This window comes from Vicia villosa, linkage group LG1 (genome assembly GCF_029867415.1).
Source record: "Vicia villosa cultivar HV-30 ecotype Madison, WI linkage group LG1, Vvil1.0, whole genome shotgun sequence".
In the NCBI taxonomy this organism is placed as follows: domain Eukaryota; kingdom Viridiplantae; phylum Streptophyta; class Magnoliopsida; order Fabales; family Fabaceae; genus Vicia; species Vicia villosa.
In genome coordinates, this window is record NC_081180.1 from 123,673,828 (window position 1) to 123,691,474 (window position 17,647).

The 17,647-nt window shown below is 31.6% G+C and overlaps 3 protein-coding genes across 3 annotated transcripts; 2 read left to right on the forward strand and 1 right to left on the reverse strand.

Moving 5' to 3' along the window:
• Positions 1-298: 298 nt before the first annotated feature.
• On the reverse strand, positions 299-4,462 carry LOC131644076 (formin-like protein 11). Its single transcript, XM_058914467.1, has 4 exons — positions 2,336-4,462; positions 1,936-2,126; positions 1,479-1,714; positions 299-1,148 (listed from the first exon to the last, which is right to left on the reverse strand). Exons 1-4 carry the CDS (start codon positions 3,802-3,804, stop codon positions 420-422), a joined length of 2,625 nt encoding a protein of 874 aa, XP_058770450.1. The 5' UTR covers positions 3,805-4,462; the 3' UTR covers positions 299-419.
• A 6,860-nt stretch (positions 4,463-11,322) lies between these two features.
• Positions 11,323-12,518, forward strand: LOC131653265 (uncharacterized). Its single transcript, XM_058923362.1, has 5 exons — positions 11,323-11,463; positions 11,554-11,821; positions 11,903-12,121; positions 12,216-12,309; positions 12,494-12,518. Exons 1-5 carry the CDS (start codon positions 11,323-11,325, stop codon positions 12,516-12,518), a joined length of 747 nt encoding a protein of 248 aa, XP_058779345.1.
• Positions 12,519-12,597: 79 nt separating this feature from the next.
• LOC131653275 (uncharacterized) lies at positions 12,598-13,722 on the forward strand. Its single transcript, XM_058923370.1, has 6 exons — positions 12,598-12,630; positions 12,714-12,904; positions 12,973-13,093; positions 13,166-13,297; positions 13,413-13,469; positions 13,570-13,722. Exons 1-6 carry the CDS (start codon positions 12,598-12,600, stop codon positions 13,720-13,722), a joined length of 687 nt encoding a protein of 228 aa, XP_058779353.1.
• The last annotated feature ends 3,925 nt before the right edge of the window (positions 13,723-17,647 follow it).

Below are 17,647 nucleotides of genomic sequence, written 5' to 3' on the forward strand. Positions count from 1 at the left end.
CAATAATTAATCATCGCAAGAGGTAACCATCCTATAGATCATGTTTGTTTTCCGTTGTGTATTTCCATTGTGAGAGCTACCCTCATGACTCAAACAACTTGTTAACATTCTATATACTTTTATTTATAAACATAAATAGAATGAAGGGATTTTCCTTTTCTCTAGTTCTGTTTTCCTACAAAGTGTATGGAAAAGAAATAGGAATAAGTAAGAATAACAACTTTTTAAAATGTTAACCCCATTCCATTGTCACTACTTGTAGTAGCACCATAAAATACAAAATCAAGAGAACACAATGTCCACATATACCAAAAGTTCATACCATAAAAAATGAAAATAAAATTACACTCAAGTTTGAAAATTTGAAAAATTCCTATGAACACACATACATAAAAGTGTAAGTAAAGTCAAATCCTAATCTATCTAAAAGGTGCAAGAGGATTTGGAGTACGTGAGCCTTTACTCTTTCTAAGCTCTTTACAAACATTATCCAACATGCCCATAAAATCTCTCACAATCACAAATATCCTAAGTGGATTATCCTCTTTACTAACATCTCCATGAAAATATTCTGTTATTTCCTTAACAAGTGCTATCACTCCATCTTCTTCACCTCTCAACTCCTTCAAATTTCCATCCACATATTGCAAGAACACCTTCATAGTCACCACAAAATTATGACTCATTTCATCCTCATGCAACTCCTTTTCCACCAAGTGTTTCAGCCTAACCATCCCGTCGTATAGATTCGAAACCGAACTGGCGAGAACGTCTAAGTCGATTGTCGCCGTCTTTTTAACGTTGTATAATTCTGTGCTGAGACCTGACACTAGTTCTAGTCCCATTTTTCTGTAGTCTTCTTCTTTCTCTTCTTCTGTTCTGTTTTTGTTGCTTTTTTGGCTTATTTTTCCCATTATGCTGTCTGAAACTCTTATTCCTTCTGAACGGACAATCTCTTGAACAACAAAGTGGAGTAAGGTGGTTTTTCCGTCTGTTCCTTTCACATCTGCTAGCTTGAGTAGCGCGTCGAGTTTGAACGCTCTTGCGCCTCCCCTTATCGTTCCAACGTTCATTCGGTTTCCTGTTTTTAGTACTGCTTCTAGAAGTTTCAAGAATAGTCTGCTTGATCTCAGCTCCTTGCATGCCTCCTGGTATAGAACATTAACACATTTTGTATGAAAACTTTTAATCTATATTACAGACACTTTAAATTAAAGACATGTCTGACACCAGATACGTTTCAGGCCCTGATACCAACATATATTTTATAGTAAAGATATTGATAACTGTCACACACGTGTCTCACGGTCTGGTACCAACATATATTATATAATAAATATATTGATAACTGTCACACACGTGTCTCAGGGTCTGATACCAACATATATTATATAGTAATGAATAATGGTATTGATAACACACGTATCAGACACCAAACACGTTTTCAAATCGTGGTCTTTTTAGGACTATATGATTACCTCTAGCATTGAAAATGAGTTTCTTAGGTGAACAACTTCATCATCAAAAGTCTCTTTGTAAAGCATAGTTTCTACTCGTTGAAAGGCAAATGGGACACAAAGCACTGCTCTCACAAACTTTTCGGCGGACCCCAATTCATTGATGTCACCTTTATAATTGAAGAGCTTTGACTCTTCTTCTTTGGTAGGTACCATTTTCACTAGTGCCTCTAGTTGTTGCAAGCACAATCCTTTCCCTGCTTTTCAAAACAGTTTAATTACATCTTTGAAAATGTTAATTTGACCATAAATTGTCCTCAAAATATGGTGACAAAACCACATGCTTCTACAATGGTATATAAAACAAAGCCACTGTTCCATTTTACTTTATAACATTAACATTATTATTATTGCATTATGGTTTTTATGTGTGACAAGTGTTGACTCTTAGTAAAGTGTGGTAATTGATGAGATTTACCTTGCATTAGTGCATCACATACTTGTTCAGCTGTTGCATTAAGAGCTTTTGAGAGTATTGTTATGTTCTGCAGCCTCTTTGGATCTAGTACATGCTTGCTTGGAGAGGGTGTTTTACTCTTACTTTCATCATTTTTCATTGAATTTTGCAAATTGTACCCAAAAAGTGACTCAATCATTTCCTCATCAAACCTGATCAAAATTTATCATATGCTTATATGCTTAATCAGTAAAAATAAATTAAATAAACAATTCTAAAGTTACTACTTGGTGGATGATGTTTGAAATATCAGTAAGTTTGACAGAATCACGATATACCAGTGTAATTTTAACCAGAGTTATCGTGATTTTGTCAAACTCACTGCAAGTTCAAACATAGGTATTTATGAAGTTGAACTTACTCGAATGAGCTTGATCTTAGTTTGTCCCAAACCATTGTGCGGTTTGGTGCAGCTCTTACTTTGTCCCAATGAAGTGGTTTGAGTTTAGCCAATGGTATACCATCTTTACCAAGTGGTGATTGAGGGAATTCGTACGGTGGAGGAGGTGGTGTTTTGGCCTTGTTGTTGCTATTTCCTTTTGGAAATGGAGGAGGACATGGTGGTGGTGGAGGAGATTTTGTGTTGTTAGGTGGAGATAGAGAAAATGGATCTTTTTCAGGACTTTGATTTGATCTTGAAGAAGTTTCTGAATTTATAGAAGACAAAGTACGAGATGTTAAGGAAAGTGGAGAGTGAGATGAAACTCTAGATGAAGAAGACGTTAGTGAAGAATGTAAAGAAAAGAGTGGCATTTTCAATGGTGGTGTCGGTGGCGGCGGTGGAGGAGGAGTAGGTGGAGGAGGAGGAGGAGGAGATAAAGTAGATGTTTTTGGACATTGCACAAAGGTTTCAATCTCTTCATGTATGTTTGAGATTGAGTTTTGTGGAAAATCAGATACTTGGTTTTGTACCAAAGAAAATGAATCTTGAGGTGACAACATAGAGTGTGTGTCACCAAGACTAGAAGCAGAAGCATTAGAGAGTCTCAAATTGGACTGTGAATCAACCAAAGAATGAAAGCTTTCATCCTCAGATGAATCACAATCTTCATCAACAATTTTATCAGAATTTTCCATTTCCACCTCTTGATGAACAGAAACAATTTCCTCACTAGTCTTTTTCAAGCCACAAGCATTTTGTTGCTCAATATCTTCTTCACCTAATGCATCAAGATAAAACAGATCTAGTCCTGAATTTTGATAACTAGTACCTTTTTTTGTTCCTTTGCTACTGCTGCTACAAAGTGGCATTGTCCTCTTTGGTTTCTTCTTTTTGTGATTTGTGAATTTCTTCCTGCAAAATAGCATCAAACCAAAAGCACCAACCAATGAAGCAACTCCAACAGAAACAAAAACAGCTACTAGTATTCTTGTATCTCTTCTTCCTCTATCATCTTCATGATGAACCTTCTTTGGTATCTGCTTCCAATGAAGATGATGTTTTTGATGATGAGGATGAGAATGCAAATGCAATCCTTGAGACGGCGCCGGTGCCGGCGCCGGTGCTGGAGAAGGTGATGTAGCTTCTTCACCATTGGATTTAGAATGTACCCTTTTGTGAAAACTCTTTAAACCAAGTAAAGATCTAAACTTTTCAACTATAAAACCTTGTTTCTCTTCATTCTCATCTAAACCTGAGATTTTCTCAACTTTCACCACCTCTTCCTTCAAGAAAAAACTATCTTGTAAACTATCAACATGGAACCTTCCAACACTCAAAACATGAGTCCTTTGTGATGATGATGATGATGATATAGATAAAGGAATCAATAACACTGTCATAATGATGACAAACAACATCATTGTAAGAAACTCAAAACCAAACCTCATTTTTATTTTTCAACCAAAAGTTACAAAGACATGAATGCAAAACACAACTTTCCTCTTATAAAAGCTAGTTTCCTTTTTGTTTGTCATTTGGTTTGTGCTGGTAAGAAAGAGAGAAAAAAGAAGATCTGAAACATTGTCTTTAATGCTACTCCAAGCAAAGCAAGGAACCCCTGAACCTTTGGCAGTTGAAGATGTACAAGTCCTTCATTACTCTTATCTCTTCTTACATTAACTCAATCTACCCTACAATCAGAAACACTGTTAATGCATATATAAATAAACACTCTTTTAGAAACACTTTCCTTCCTTACACTTTGACTTAATTCTTTTGTCTTGTGTGCTTTTTTATTAGCATGTTCTTGTCAGAAAAGTAACACATGACTACACTTCCAACAAACTTTTTAGTATTAACTTGATCATGCTAATGATGATGATGATGAATAAAAAGTTTAGTATCTGAGAATTGAGACATGAATGTAAAAGTTTTTAATTTTTACTTAAGAAAAAAAAGATGATTGTGATGTAGGGTCATGTTTTGTTGGACTGTTGTAACGACATACGGTGATTCTATAAGATTTCTCCAACCCTTAGGTGGGGACAAATTCAGCATAGAGAAAACTAGACATGTAATAAATTGGTGAATTTAATGTTATGATTGATGAGTGTTTTTAGATTCACCTAATTGAATATGATAAATCTAATAGGAAACTTTTTTCTGAATATTTCACGTGGAGACATGTAGGTGAGGCTAAAAGGAAAGATGTTGATTTGTTTAATAATGAGAGTTTAGAGTGAGTTAATTGATTAGTAGTATAATAGTATTCACTATCAAGTGTGTTAGTTTTGTATTGTTTTATGGTTAAGAGAATATTGGATTTGAGTCATTAGTCACTTGATCTAACTTAGGATGCTTTGGTCTTTGACAACTGCTTGCAAAACCTGTTGCGTGTCGCATTCTCAATTAATGTGTGTTGTTATGGCATTCAAGAAAGCAAGTCAAATGTCACTAGGTGGTCATGCAATTTATGTTTTAGAGATTGAAAGAGAAGTGTATTCTTCTTTGCTAGATTTTTTGAGCTTATGTGATAAAATGTAAAAAATTCTATTCAACTATACTTTAAGTGGAGTAAATGTATAATGATATTTATTCACACTCATATGATCTACTCTCAATAAATATTATTAAATGTTCTTTGGTATTTCAAATGTGAAAAATAATCTTAGAATACTTTATAACATCGGTTGAATATTTTATAAATAAAAAGATTCATAGAAAAATATTTTAAGATTTTGGATTAAGATATGATATTTTTTCACCGGTGTTATTGTCAATTTAATGATCTCAAGACTCTTTTATGACCCAATAGAAATATCGGAGTTCGGTTTATCCGGGTTCTTTGTAGCAAAAAAGTCTTTTTGACTAAGGTGTTTGATTTGAATTCTATATTTGATAAGAAAAAGTGAATTTTCAATACTTTATAAATATTTTGATGCATAGACCCAACAATAACTTAAAGTTTTTGGTTAAAATGTGACGTCTCACACAATACCGACTTAAATGTGATAAGTGTCTATTCTCATACTTAAATTAGGTTTTTTTTATGTGAAATTTGATAAGGAGATATAAATGATTTGGGGTCTAAATAACTAAACTCTAGTACTATATTAGATTTTTATATTAAACTCAACTCATCCATATAAATGAATATGCCACTCTTTATAAACTCACACATGCCAATTTTTGTGTGAGATTTAAGTTTTTTTTTTAACTTCTTGTTAAGCCATTAATATAAAATATGTGAAATGTAAGTGGTGTGTCACTTTAGAATTATAGTCAAATATTGTTGATAATGCTATAACCATCTCGCTTGTAATTGTGACCAATGAATACATAAAGTCTCGATACTAAGGCCATAATCACAATTACAAATTACTATATTCAAAGAAAAATCTTCACACTTTTAAAAACGGGGACCATTCCACTCCACTAGAACTGAATGAGCCTTTAGATAGAAGTTTAAAACAAACTCTCAAACTTAAGAACCGAAAAAAGTTAGGAAGATGAAATAACATTGCAACAACAGCTTTGATCAAATATTGCAATCCTTGTGATATTTCTAAGTGAAGAAAAAAGAAAAAACTTCAATATAAAAGGAAATGAAGGAGAGGAAAGAGGGTCCATGATGTTGTGATGCTTCAAATGATATATAATAAATTAGGTCCAACAATAAAGAATATTTCCTATGTGTAGGCAGAGTATATGGGACAAGAAGCAAAGAGGTGAAAAGAAAAAAAATAAAGAATCCTATGCAAAATATAGTGTCAGAAATATATTTATACAGACAAAATATAATATGCTTTCTTATCCTTGGGTTTTGTAAATTCATGTCCCTGACTGTTTGTTTTCATTATTTTCATATTACACATTCCTTTTACTTATGAATATTGCCTAATATATTGTCTTTTAATTTTGTGTGTATTTTTGAAATATATAAATTGTAAGAAAAATAAAAAGCAAGTGATATATAGAAATAAAGAAACACATGCAATGTATATTCAAATCATATAATTTGTCAGAGGTCCAATTTCATGCCCAATAAAAAAATCAGTTTGACTTGAGAATTTTTATTTTAGCAATTGCATTTAATTTTATTATTTTAGTTTATGTGGTTTGTCCAAAAGGTTAAAGAGGCCCATGACTTAGTTTGTTTTGTAAATTCTAACTATTTATATTGTAATGTTCAACTTCTATGAATTCTATGAAAATTACAACCTGATCAACATTTTAGCCCAAACACTAATCCATCATAATTGTTTTCAACTAGACGAAGACTCAGTCGACTAAAGATGAATGATATAACTTAATAAATTACGCGATGTTTAGTAATACATCATATTAATTTTGTGATCAAATCATAACATTTTGATAACAATTAGGTGAAGATTGGTAAGTCACATCAAAATTTCATCCGACGGCAGAAAGAAAATTTATTGGTGACACGAACATATCCAAAATACGGATTAAGGGGACGTTTGTTTCACGGTATAAAAAATTAATCCCAAGAATAATTTTTCCGGGCATAACATTACAAGGAATAAGTTTTTATAAAAAGTGTTTGGAAAGTATTTAAAAAGTCTAGGAATCTTTTATTTTTAAATTATTTTTAATTAATAATATATTATAATTATAGATAGAAAATAATAATTATAAATAAAATAGTATGTAGTAGTGGAGGTAACTACTATTTTGGTGGTGCCGGGAATAAAAGATTCCCACACTTATGAGAGGGGATTAGAAAGCCATTAAACATGGGAGAAATTCTTTCCTGGGTATAACTTTTTCCTAGGAACAATTTTTTATTCCCTTCTAACAAACATAGGTATTTTTATTTCCAACCTTAAGTTCCCAGGAATATATTTTGTATCCATGAAACAAACACACCCTAAATGTTTCTAAAGTTAGACCGGTGGTTATTTTTAACTAAATCAAGGTTTTATAAATGGCACAAGGTGTTGAACGCAACTGTCTCATATAAAACTTTATATAATTTATGACAAATCAAAAGTATATAATTATTTTAAGGGGATATCATAACCCTCGACCAATTCTTAAAAGATCCGCCACTAATCCCCACAAAAGAATAATTGTTACAAAACTCAATGTTTGTTGCACATCATTTATAAAAGGTCTATAACTCTTTGAGATACATCCTCAACGTAGTTTTAATCTCGATTATTCTAAAAATATCATTAACTAGAGTGTTAGAATCATTTCATGTAACAATGTCTCCCTCCACCATAACCAACCACTTATGATTGTCGTCTTTAAGTCCATTATAGATTATTTGGGTTCCATTGGTAATTAATTTCTTGAGATTGTCACCATCCTTCAAAATACCTTATAATGAATGTAAATAAGAGATCAATCGCTCTAATTACAAGGTTTATGGTGAGTGTGGGTCATTGATGGACTATTCAACAAGGGTGCTAAAATATTGTGACTCATTTGAGCTAATTGCAACATAAGGTCTCTTAATAGACAACTAATATGAGGGTTCAAGAGAAAATAGGAGGAGTCTACAGTTTGAGAGACCTTGATTTCCAACAAAAGGGGAGTTAAGAAAGGAACTTGAGGGATTGTTGGAAACAAGAGAGTTGGAAAAAGAAATGATTGTTTTTTTCTCTGTTTTATAAATTCACAAGGTGGTTTGCCTTGCTGATTTAGTTATAAGTCAATGTATAGAAGTCTAGGTTTAGGCTTGTACAAAGTTCTAACAATAGCAAAAACCTCTTGCATGTGATTAGGGGACTAGACATACTCTCAGATTATGAGGGGAACTAGTATAATCCTCTTGTGTTCTTTATTTTCCTGCACTTTATTGCTTTCATAGCCTAGCATCCAACCAGTAAAATAAAGATACATTCCTCTAAAAATAAAAAAATTTCAAAGTAAGTAATTTATCCCCTCTTAGGTTCACTCTCTACTTAAATAAATGATTTGAAATATAATGCTCTAAGTGTTTCTCTCTTTCTTGTTCTTGAAGTTCTCTCAACACTTTTCTCTTTTCTTCTTGTTGTGATATCCTTTTTGTTTCTATGTACAAAGATTCAACTTGCTTTTTCAACCTCTTGTCATTCGTTACATTCTATCTCTTGTTATTCGTCTTTTTTTTTTCAAAAACTCTTTATATAAGCAAAGAAATAGATATGTCGGAGGCTGAAGTTGGAATATCCACACACAAAAAATAGTTGTTGGAGATGCTTGATAGTACCATAGAGGAGTAGCATGTAGCATGTATTAGATGAGAGGATGAAGTGAATGAATACACGTTGGTATAATAGTTTTATCCTTTTCTTGATTTTTCATAGTAGTGGAAGGAACATTTGATCTTGTACTGGTTGCACTCTTACCACATATTCTTTTGTTGTCATTATCTTCTTTTTAGAGGCTTCAAATATAAGTTGTTGAAGCTTAAGTAGAGTTCAGAGTTTGTATTCAAAACTTGGTGAAAATGAGACTTCAGAGTCTATAAAGTTTAGAGTCCTAAGACTTCAGAGACTTGAAATATCAAAGTCTTTCTCAGAGTCATACAGAATATATTTCTTACACAGATACAAACTTGATAATTCAGATGATTGACTTCTATTTAAACACGCCTTCTTTGATTATTTCTTTGGTTCAAAGTGTGTCTTCAGTTCAGAGTCTGTATGCTTCTGATTTTTCAAATCTTCAAATTCTGTCAATCTTCATAATCTACATAGATCAGACTTCATATGTGCTTGTTCAAATTCTAGTTCGTTCATACTTGACTTCTCTTGAATTAGAGTTTGATTTCTTTTTATCTACGCACTTAACAACATAATTAGAGTACAAAATTGTTCTCTATACATATCAAGCTTTGTTATCATCAAAACTCAAAGATAAATGCAGAAACAAACTTGTTCCAACAAGAATGACTCTTTCAACCTATTGATTCCATATAAAATAATTTTTGTCATCCAATATGATTGAAAATTAAGGACCAAAGTGATGCGATGATGTTAGATCCTCATATGCATTGGCTGCAATCATTTGAGAATTCAGAGCCAAGCTTCCCATCGTTGCAACTTGAAAATGTTCAGTCATGACAGCACGCAAGGTAAAGATTCAACAAAGAAGATGAACATTCAGATAGTTACAACTAAATTGGACTTAGAGAACATAAAGGACCAAACTACATGAGTAACACCATGATAAAATGTAAACTTCATTGCATTATGATTGCATTATGTTTAATGAGTTAATCTCTTATATATCCATGAGACTCATATTTGTAGAAGCTCTAATTCTAGCATGTTGTACTAATGCATGAAGTTCTCCTATCACCACACCATGCATCTCTACTACATACATATGCATAGTGTTCTGCACATGTAGTGCACCTCAACAACATACACATATACATTCCAATATTCAACATGTTAAACATAAGGCGGCAAGTTTTAAAATAGATTTTTATAGATTACATAATTTTGTGTAAAATAAATTTATAATTTTTTTTATAAAAATTTCAAATAAAAATTTAGTTTGAGTAATTAATTTTAAAAAATTATTTTAGATATTTCATCATTTTATAAAAAATAATAATTTGGATATCAAAATTTAAAATAAAAAAATCAATAAATTTTGAAGCTATTTCAAATAGCTTTTCGTATAAAATATAAATCATTTTTCAATTACAATTTTTTTGATAAAATTTTGATTTCGTAAAAATTACTTTTAAGATATAATGTTTTTCATAATTGTAATTTTTTTATTAAATCATTTTTTTGTTATAATTTTTTTCATAAAAATTATTTATAATGTATGTTAATGTTATAAGATGTCAAAAATAATCTTTTAATTTAAAAAAAAAACACGAATACAAAAAATTTATAATATTTTAAAAAACAATTTTATAAAATTAATTCTTAAAAATGACGCAAATTTTAATTATATTTTATTTTCAATGGAGATGTGATTCTACTTTGTCTTTTTTTAATCTAAACCTTGCAAGTGCCAAGTGCTCAAGAAGCAATAAATATGTCTCAACATATTTTTGTAGAAACTTTTTAATACCTATTTTCTTAATAAACTAAAAAATTAACTGTGAATCTGTGATATAAAATCTGTGTATAAAGTTTTGTAAAATCAATAACAACCGATGCATAATCATTATTTTAAATATAATTAAAATAAAAATAAAAAATAATTTAAAATTGTTACAACAATCCATGTATTTTAATTAAATCTATTATCTATTATCTATTATAATATATAAAAAGTAAAGTATCTGATAATTACACTTTAAGCCCTCTGATTAAATAACTAAAACCGTTCAAATTTCATGGCTAAATTGGTCATTTTGATGAATAAATCAACCATATTCATTTGACATTAAATGTTGTCTGATGTGTCACTTATTGATTGGTAGATTTCATTTTTATTTTTTTGGTTTTTCATTTTTTTAATTGTTATTATATATTATTATATTATATTATAGGTGTATTATTATAATAGATAGATACATAGATGTCATTTTTGCATTGAGAATATAATTGGGTTTTAATATCTAAGCAACTTAATAATTACAACCCTAAACAATTAAACCTTGGCCACGTGATGGAAAGAAAAAAACCAACAAAAGCTGGCTTGGAAAACACAGAACTCTACCACTTCAATTACTGCAACCTTTCATTGTTCAAAAAACCTTTTGTGTTCCATAGGCTGCATAAAACATGAACAAATGGAGAACCATTTCAATTCTGCTGCAACTCAATACCCTGTGATTTTCGCTCCTCCTCCATCTCAAGACAAAACCTTCATCTCCATCACCTCCGCTGCGATTTTCACTCCTCCTCCATCTCAAGACACAACCTTCGTCTCCATCACCTTTGTCTCTAACTTCTGTTTAACACTGTTTACATTCATCTCCATTTGATTCATCTTTGATAATTAACTGATATCTCTACTCTTCTTGCAGTGTTTGAAGGTGAAACATGTCTCGCCCAATTGAGCCATTGAAAGAAATCAATGATTCCAAAGATTTGTGGAAGATCTCAGTTAGAAGCAAGCATCTATGGTCTGTCACAAGTTCTTCAAACAAAGAACACATGGAGATGGTTTTGGTTGATTCTAAGGTACTGTAGCAAGATATGGTTCCCCACTGATTACTTATAATATGTTTTTTGTTGATTAACCACTAATGATGAAATGTTGATTTCTTGCAGCGTGATATGATTCAAGCTGTTGTCCCTGCTTATTTGCTTTCGAAATTCAAATCTGAAATTGAAACAGGAAACTCTTATATCATGCAAAATTTTAAAGTTGGGAAGAATGATTTTGCTTTTAAGTCGACAAATCATACATACAAATTGATTTTTTGTGGGTCAACTTCTGTTAAGAAAGCAGAATTTCCTGACATCCCTCATAACTACCTTAACATTATTGGTTTGAATTCCATAGTTGAAGGAAGGTTTCAATCAAATGTTTTGGTTGGTAAGTTCATTACACCCTAAATTCATGTGTTATAATTTTTTTTGTTGAATAACTTTAACCAATCCATTTTTTATTTGTTAGATTTGATTGGAGGAATCACTGATATCTCTCAAACCCAAGTTAACGGTGACAATAGCAAGAACATAATAGTTTTTTCAATTGTAGATGCCAGCAAAACAGTTATACAATGTACTCTTTGGGGGCAACTTGCAATTCAGCTATATGACTATTATAAAAATAATAAGCAAGGTTCTGATATTGTCATTGTGCTAATCAATGCAAGGGTTAAAAAGGCTCAAGGTAATTATGCATGATACAATAGGTTACATGTAACTGCATATTTTTTTTTTGTATCCAACAGTTGTAACTGTTTCTTCAATTTCTTGTGATTCAGGAGGATTTCCAGTTAGTGTTTCCAACACATGGAATGGAACGAAATTGTTGATTAATGACCTTGCTATTGAAGAAGTTACGAATCTAAAAGAAAGGTATTAAAGCAGGTGCTTATTTCTTTATTATTTGGTTTGGAATGCTTATTGGTTTTCTTCTTAACTGTGTTGCAAGAGATAAATTTATCTTAATTCGTTGTTGGTTTTCTTCTTAAGTGGTTTTCTTTATGTTCGTTGTTAATTTGATTTGAATTGAATTAAATATTGTGTTTAAATTTTTCAGACTTGGTGTTGATTTGCCTTTGTAATCATCTTCAAGTGTGCAATTTGAGGCAACGCAAATCATTTTATTGTGACTATGACAAATTTGTTTGGAAAGCTGAAATAATGAGTCTCTCTGAGATAATAATTCTGCAACATGTAAGAAAGTTTGAGTGTTCCCTTATACTGTTATCATTCTTAAAGCATCATATAACTGTATTTTATATTGGCCAACTTTGTAGGAAGCAACCTGTGTTACCGTTGCTACCCTCGATAAGTTTGATGCTGGACAAATGGGATGGTACTATGATGGCTGTGTGGAATGCACAAGGAGTGTGACTGCCAAGGATGGAAAGCTGAAGTGTTTTAAGGAGCATATTAGCCCAGAACCTGTGCCACAGTATACTTTATATCCATTTTCCATTTCCAACCGGTACTGTTTATATTCCCTTACAAACAATGAAGTTTGATGTGTTCTCCTGGATGCCATGAATCATTTAGATATAAGCTTGATATAACAGCTGTTGACGGCAGTTCGAAGGCAAAGTTCGTCTTTTGGGACACAGACTGCGTGAAGTTAATTGGGAAGTCTGCTCTTCAAATGAAAATGGATTTAACACAGGTATGTAAATGTTGCATACAACAATATTTGAATCAATTTTTTTAATGTGTCTAATTCTTTGTATTCTTATAGTCTGGTGATTACGATCCACTTGAATTCCCTTACGAACTTGACTCAATATTGAAAAATGAATTGGCAATTAGAGTTGTGTATCAGCCTAAAAATGGACGACTTTCTGTCATTGGCTTCAAAACTGATGAATATGTGCGTAATAAAATTAAGGACAGTTTCAAATTTGAAGAGGTAACCTTTGTAATCTTCGTTTGATGCGTGCTGAGTTTTCTTAGGTTGTACACTAACTGTTTGTTATTTTCTGTAGACCTCAAAAATTCAAGCACCAGAACCTCTTTCCCAGGATGATATGAAAAGCATTTCTGTAAGTATTTTTTACATGTGATATTCTTTGTGTGCTGAGCAACATAACAACTGTGTCATAATTATAAATCTTTATTGTTGCCTTTCTTTATTCATGATAGGAACCTGTATCTGCATCTGCAGAAAATGACCTGACCATTGCAAATTTAGGACTCACTCCATGTAAGAGACTTAAAAATGATGCAGTAGAAGATAATGATAGTGTACAACAATCATCAACCAAGATGGCCAAAGATATTAAAAAGGAGAAATAGTTAGCTTCACAATTTATAAGTTTTAAATTTACCATGCCTTATGATCAAGACAATTGGTTTATTTAAGTTGTTAAATGATGTTTTGTTTTGCTGTTCTGGTACTGAGTTTATCATGATTGTTCAAATCATTTTTTATATAGACAGAGTTTTTCTGAATTTGAGTTGCCCCATTTAGTTATGATATAGACAGGGTTTTCCTGGATTTGAGTTTAACATGTTGTGCATTGTTTCAACTATACTACTGTTTGAAATGTTTCTAATGAATTTGATATTGAATTGCTTAAATGATATACCCTCGCTGTCATATATAAATTGAAGATTCCAATTGATCGAATTCTGAAAAACATAAAGTTTTATCTTGAACACTGTCATGTTGTATTGATATGCATTTGTATATGTTTTAAAAGTTAGAGTTGCTGGCATGGTTTATATTCTAAGTAAAAAAACACTCTAAGTAAAAAACACACCCTCTAAATAAGCCTAACTATCCACGTATTAAAAAACATAAACTTGGTCATTTTGTAATGCTGACATTGTTAAATTGAAAATGCCCATAAAAATAGAATAATGCAAATCAATGTTATTAACAGATTTGTGAAACAATTTTGAATTTTTAGTAGAGGTTTAGGTGAAACCTTACAAATTAATTGTAATAGGTTTTGGAAAACTATAAGTGTCATCATTACATAGATATTGGCTGACCCTTGGAATTGTTTGTGACAGATTAGGTTTCTAAATCCAAAATTATGAGTTTATTCTTGACAAGCCCATGGAACTTAAACCATTAAGCAAATTATGAAGTCGTGTAAACAATATATTTAGAAGTTCAAGAAAATTAACACATTGCCATGAATAGATCCAGTATAAACAAAATAAGTTACCTGATCTTGAATACTGTCATGGTTTAAGTTATAAACAAGCCCACATAACTAAAGGCATCAACCAAAAATGGACAGACAATGTATACACATTGCGAATTTAACGAGAAAATTAGAGAACAACACCATAGATGCAAATTTAAACATTAAAGATAATGTAGTACTACCTTCATTATGAAGATTACTTAATCATACATCAAAATATGACATGGCCAATAAAACAAAAGTTATCAGCAACATGTCTAAAACAACATTAACAAAAAACCGATTGTTTTGATGGTACCCACAGTTAAGTTAAAATTAAAGACTAAAACAAACACACATAGACATATCATTTAATTGCTGATCTGCTTGACTTTCCTGTCAACCCTCGCATACAAGATTTCCTGGTCTGAATTATAGTTGAATACCACCTTATCTCCAACCTTCAGCTTTCTGTCCTTTACAAATGCATACTGTGGACCGTCCCTTCGGGCCATACCCCTCCGTGGGTGGGATACGTGAACTGACTCTTTTTTGTCGATCGGACGCTTTCGCGTCACTTTTGAAAAAGTTTACAGAGTCGCCACCGACCTTTTATTTTATCCAATGAAGGAAAGGTTTATAAAAGAAACAGAAAAAAGACCTTTGAGAGATTCTGGGTAAGGGGGTAGGTTATACAAAGGGAAGGTGTTAGCACCCTTTGTATCCATGGTTATCCATGGGCTCTTTAGTTTGCTTAGCTCATTTGCTTTACTTTTCAATTGATTCGGAATGCTTTACCTGTGTTTTTGAAATACCTTTGCAAATAGAATTTGTAATGATCCTTGTGCGGATATATACAAATGCTTGTTTATCTTTCGAAAGATGTTTTGAAAAGATCGTTAATTTTGTAATGATCCGTGTTTGGATGTATACAAAATATTGTCTTTTGGAAAATTCGTTTTAAAAAAAACAACAGTGTATGAGAATTTTGTTTGTTTTGATTTTGAGCAAGCAAACTAGGAGGTCTACCCTGAGTTAGGAGGTCTTTATCCTTGTTCCCTTTAAAAATCTATCCATTCGTCGGATATAAACAAAAGGTTCGATTTTGTACTCGAAACAGTAGAAATGTAACTTTGATTTTGAAAAGAGTGAAAAGGGGTTACCCTAGGAGGTGCAAATGTGATTGTGATTGAATTCAGATATTTATCTTTGAAGTTAGTGATCTGACGGTTCAGTTTTATCTTTGACATACACGCAGTTTATATGGGTGCTGGAAATTAAAATGCGGAAATGTAAAGTGCAGAAAGTAAATCTACGCTATTACATCGATTGTGCGGGAAATGTAAACTAGCCTATTTACATGAATTTGACATCCTATACATTTATCTAGGAATTTTAAATTGCAAGAAATAAAAGGCATATTTTTGTATTTTTGTGATTTATTTTAAATATAATTAATGCATTATTAATTAATTTAAAATAAAGAAAAGATGGAAATATGATTAAACCTAGCAAATAAGTTTAAAAATATGTACAAAATGTTTGTTAATTGATTTTAGAACAAAACTAATTTTTTTGGAATTTTTGAAATTTGTTTTTGGATATTTTAAGTTAATCAAAACATAATTATGCAAATAATTACACAAATAATTAAAACTTAAAGAGAAAATTATCCTAAATATGTACAAAATTAGTTTATGATATATAAACAATATTTAACACAAAGAACAATTTTTTTTTATGATTTTTTGACTAATTAAAATAATTAATAAGCAAATATACAAATACATACTAATTAATTATGAAAAATATTGAAATTTTGAAGAAAAATAAAATATTTTTGTTTCATAAAATAATATATTATTTTAGAAGTTTAAAATATTTTTTGTGGAATTTTTGGAAGTTTTTAACTATTTTTAATTAATTTATCAAAGAAACTAAAATAAAAATAGAAAATAAAATTAAAAATATAAGGATACTGATCTGGTGTGGCAATTAATGAAGGAGCATGGTGAGCTTGCATGTGTGAGGCGTTGGATTGGCTTTGAGATTGATCCAAGGGCACAGATTTGTAGTCACATGATGCACATGGTTAAAGTAGATCATGGGATTAGTGGGAGACCAAAGTCAGACTGGTCCCCACCCTCGCCTGCATGGACCAATGGAAACAGAGGAGAGAAGGTTGAAAAGTTGACTGACGAACCACGCTCGGACGCGTGGTCGTCTTCAACCTCCGTCCCATGCACTTTTTCAGACAGATAGCGGGGGTTTTTAACCCCCTCTATTTCACGATACAAAAACGTTATTTTCGGTAGCTTCCCAAACCTGCAAGAACACACGTTAGCAACATATGAAAACAACCCAGATCCACTAAACATGATGCCCTGAATCCAAATATGTCATTAGTTTCGTGGTTTGATGCTCATAGCTATAGGTTCGAAGATGTTAAAGTATGAACACTCATAAGCTTATGTTAATGGCATATGGCTATCCTCACGTGGGAGTTGGCATGTTAAGACCCAGATCACTTATGTAGGACCTCATAAACATGTTAGGGTGGTTAGTTCATATGGAAATTAATTGCAAATATGAAAATGAAAGTTAAGGCATATATACATGAAGAACACTTATATGCACTATACGACTCTCATAGGCCTATATTTAGAGTTCAATCTTACTCTATAATGTTTGAGAAGATGATTAGAAAGCTTGGTTTGTATTAATGTTGATTGGAGAATTGAATTTGAAATTTACAAAGTTATGGAAATTTTAGAGAATTTTGGTGACTTTCTTGACTATGCCTTGCAATATTTCGTGTCTCTCTCTTTTTGCTGAAGTATGATGCTTCTTTTATAGCCCAAAGTTGCTTGGAACTCAAGCTAAGAAGCTTTGTTGTCTTTGTTGAAAGTTTGATTTTTAAAATATTAAAAAATCTTTGAATTGTTGACCAAGCTTGACTCCATTCAATGCTCTTGTCTTGCTCTTCAATTCTTGCAGAAAAAATGAAGATTCCTTGAAGTGAGTCATACTTGGAGGCCAAGCAACCATTATCCATGCATTTTCCTTTTAATTTTAATCTTAAA

Coding starts and splice junctions, on each gene's coding strand:
- LOC131644076 (XM_058914467.1), bottom strand. CDS start 3,804: ATGAGGTTTGGTTTTGAGTTTCTTACAATGATGTTGTTTGTCATCATT. Junction 2,127..2,335: donor CTAAGATCAAGCTCATTCGA/GTAAGTTCAACT, acceptor AATTTTGATCAG/GTTTGATGAGGAAATGATTG. Junction 1,149..1,478: donor ACTCATTTTCAATGCTAGAG/GTAATCATATAG, acceptor GTTCTATACCAG/GAGGCATGCAAGGAGCTGAG.
- LOC131653265 (XM_058923362.1), top strand. CDS start 11,323: ATGTCTCGCCCAATTGAGCCATTGAAAGAAATCAATGATTCCAAAGAT. Junction 11,464..11,553: donor TGGTTTTGGTTGATTCTAAG/GTACTGTAGCAA, acceptor GATTTCTTGCAG/CGTGATATGATTCAAGCTGT. Junction 12,122..12,215: donor AAGGGTTAAAAAGGCTCAAG/GTAATTATGCAT, acceptor CTTGTGATTCAG/GAGGATTTCCAGTTAGTGTT.
- LOC131653275 (XM_058923370.1), top strand. CDS start 12,598: ATGAGTCTCTCTGAGATAATAATTCTGCAACAT. Junction 12,631..12,713: donor AGATAATAATTCTGCAACAT/GTAAGAAAGTTT, acceptor CCAACTTTGTAG/GAAGCAACCTGTGTTACCGT. Junction 13,470..13,569: donor ATGATATGAAAAGCATTTCT/GTAAGTATTTTT, acceptor TATTCATGATAG/GAACCTGTATCTGCATCTGC.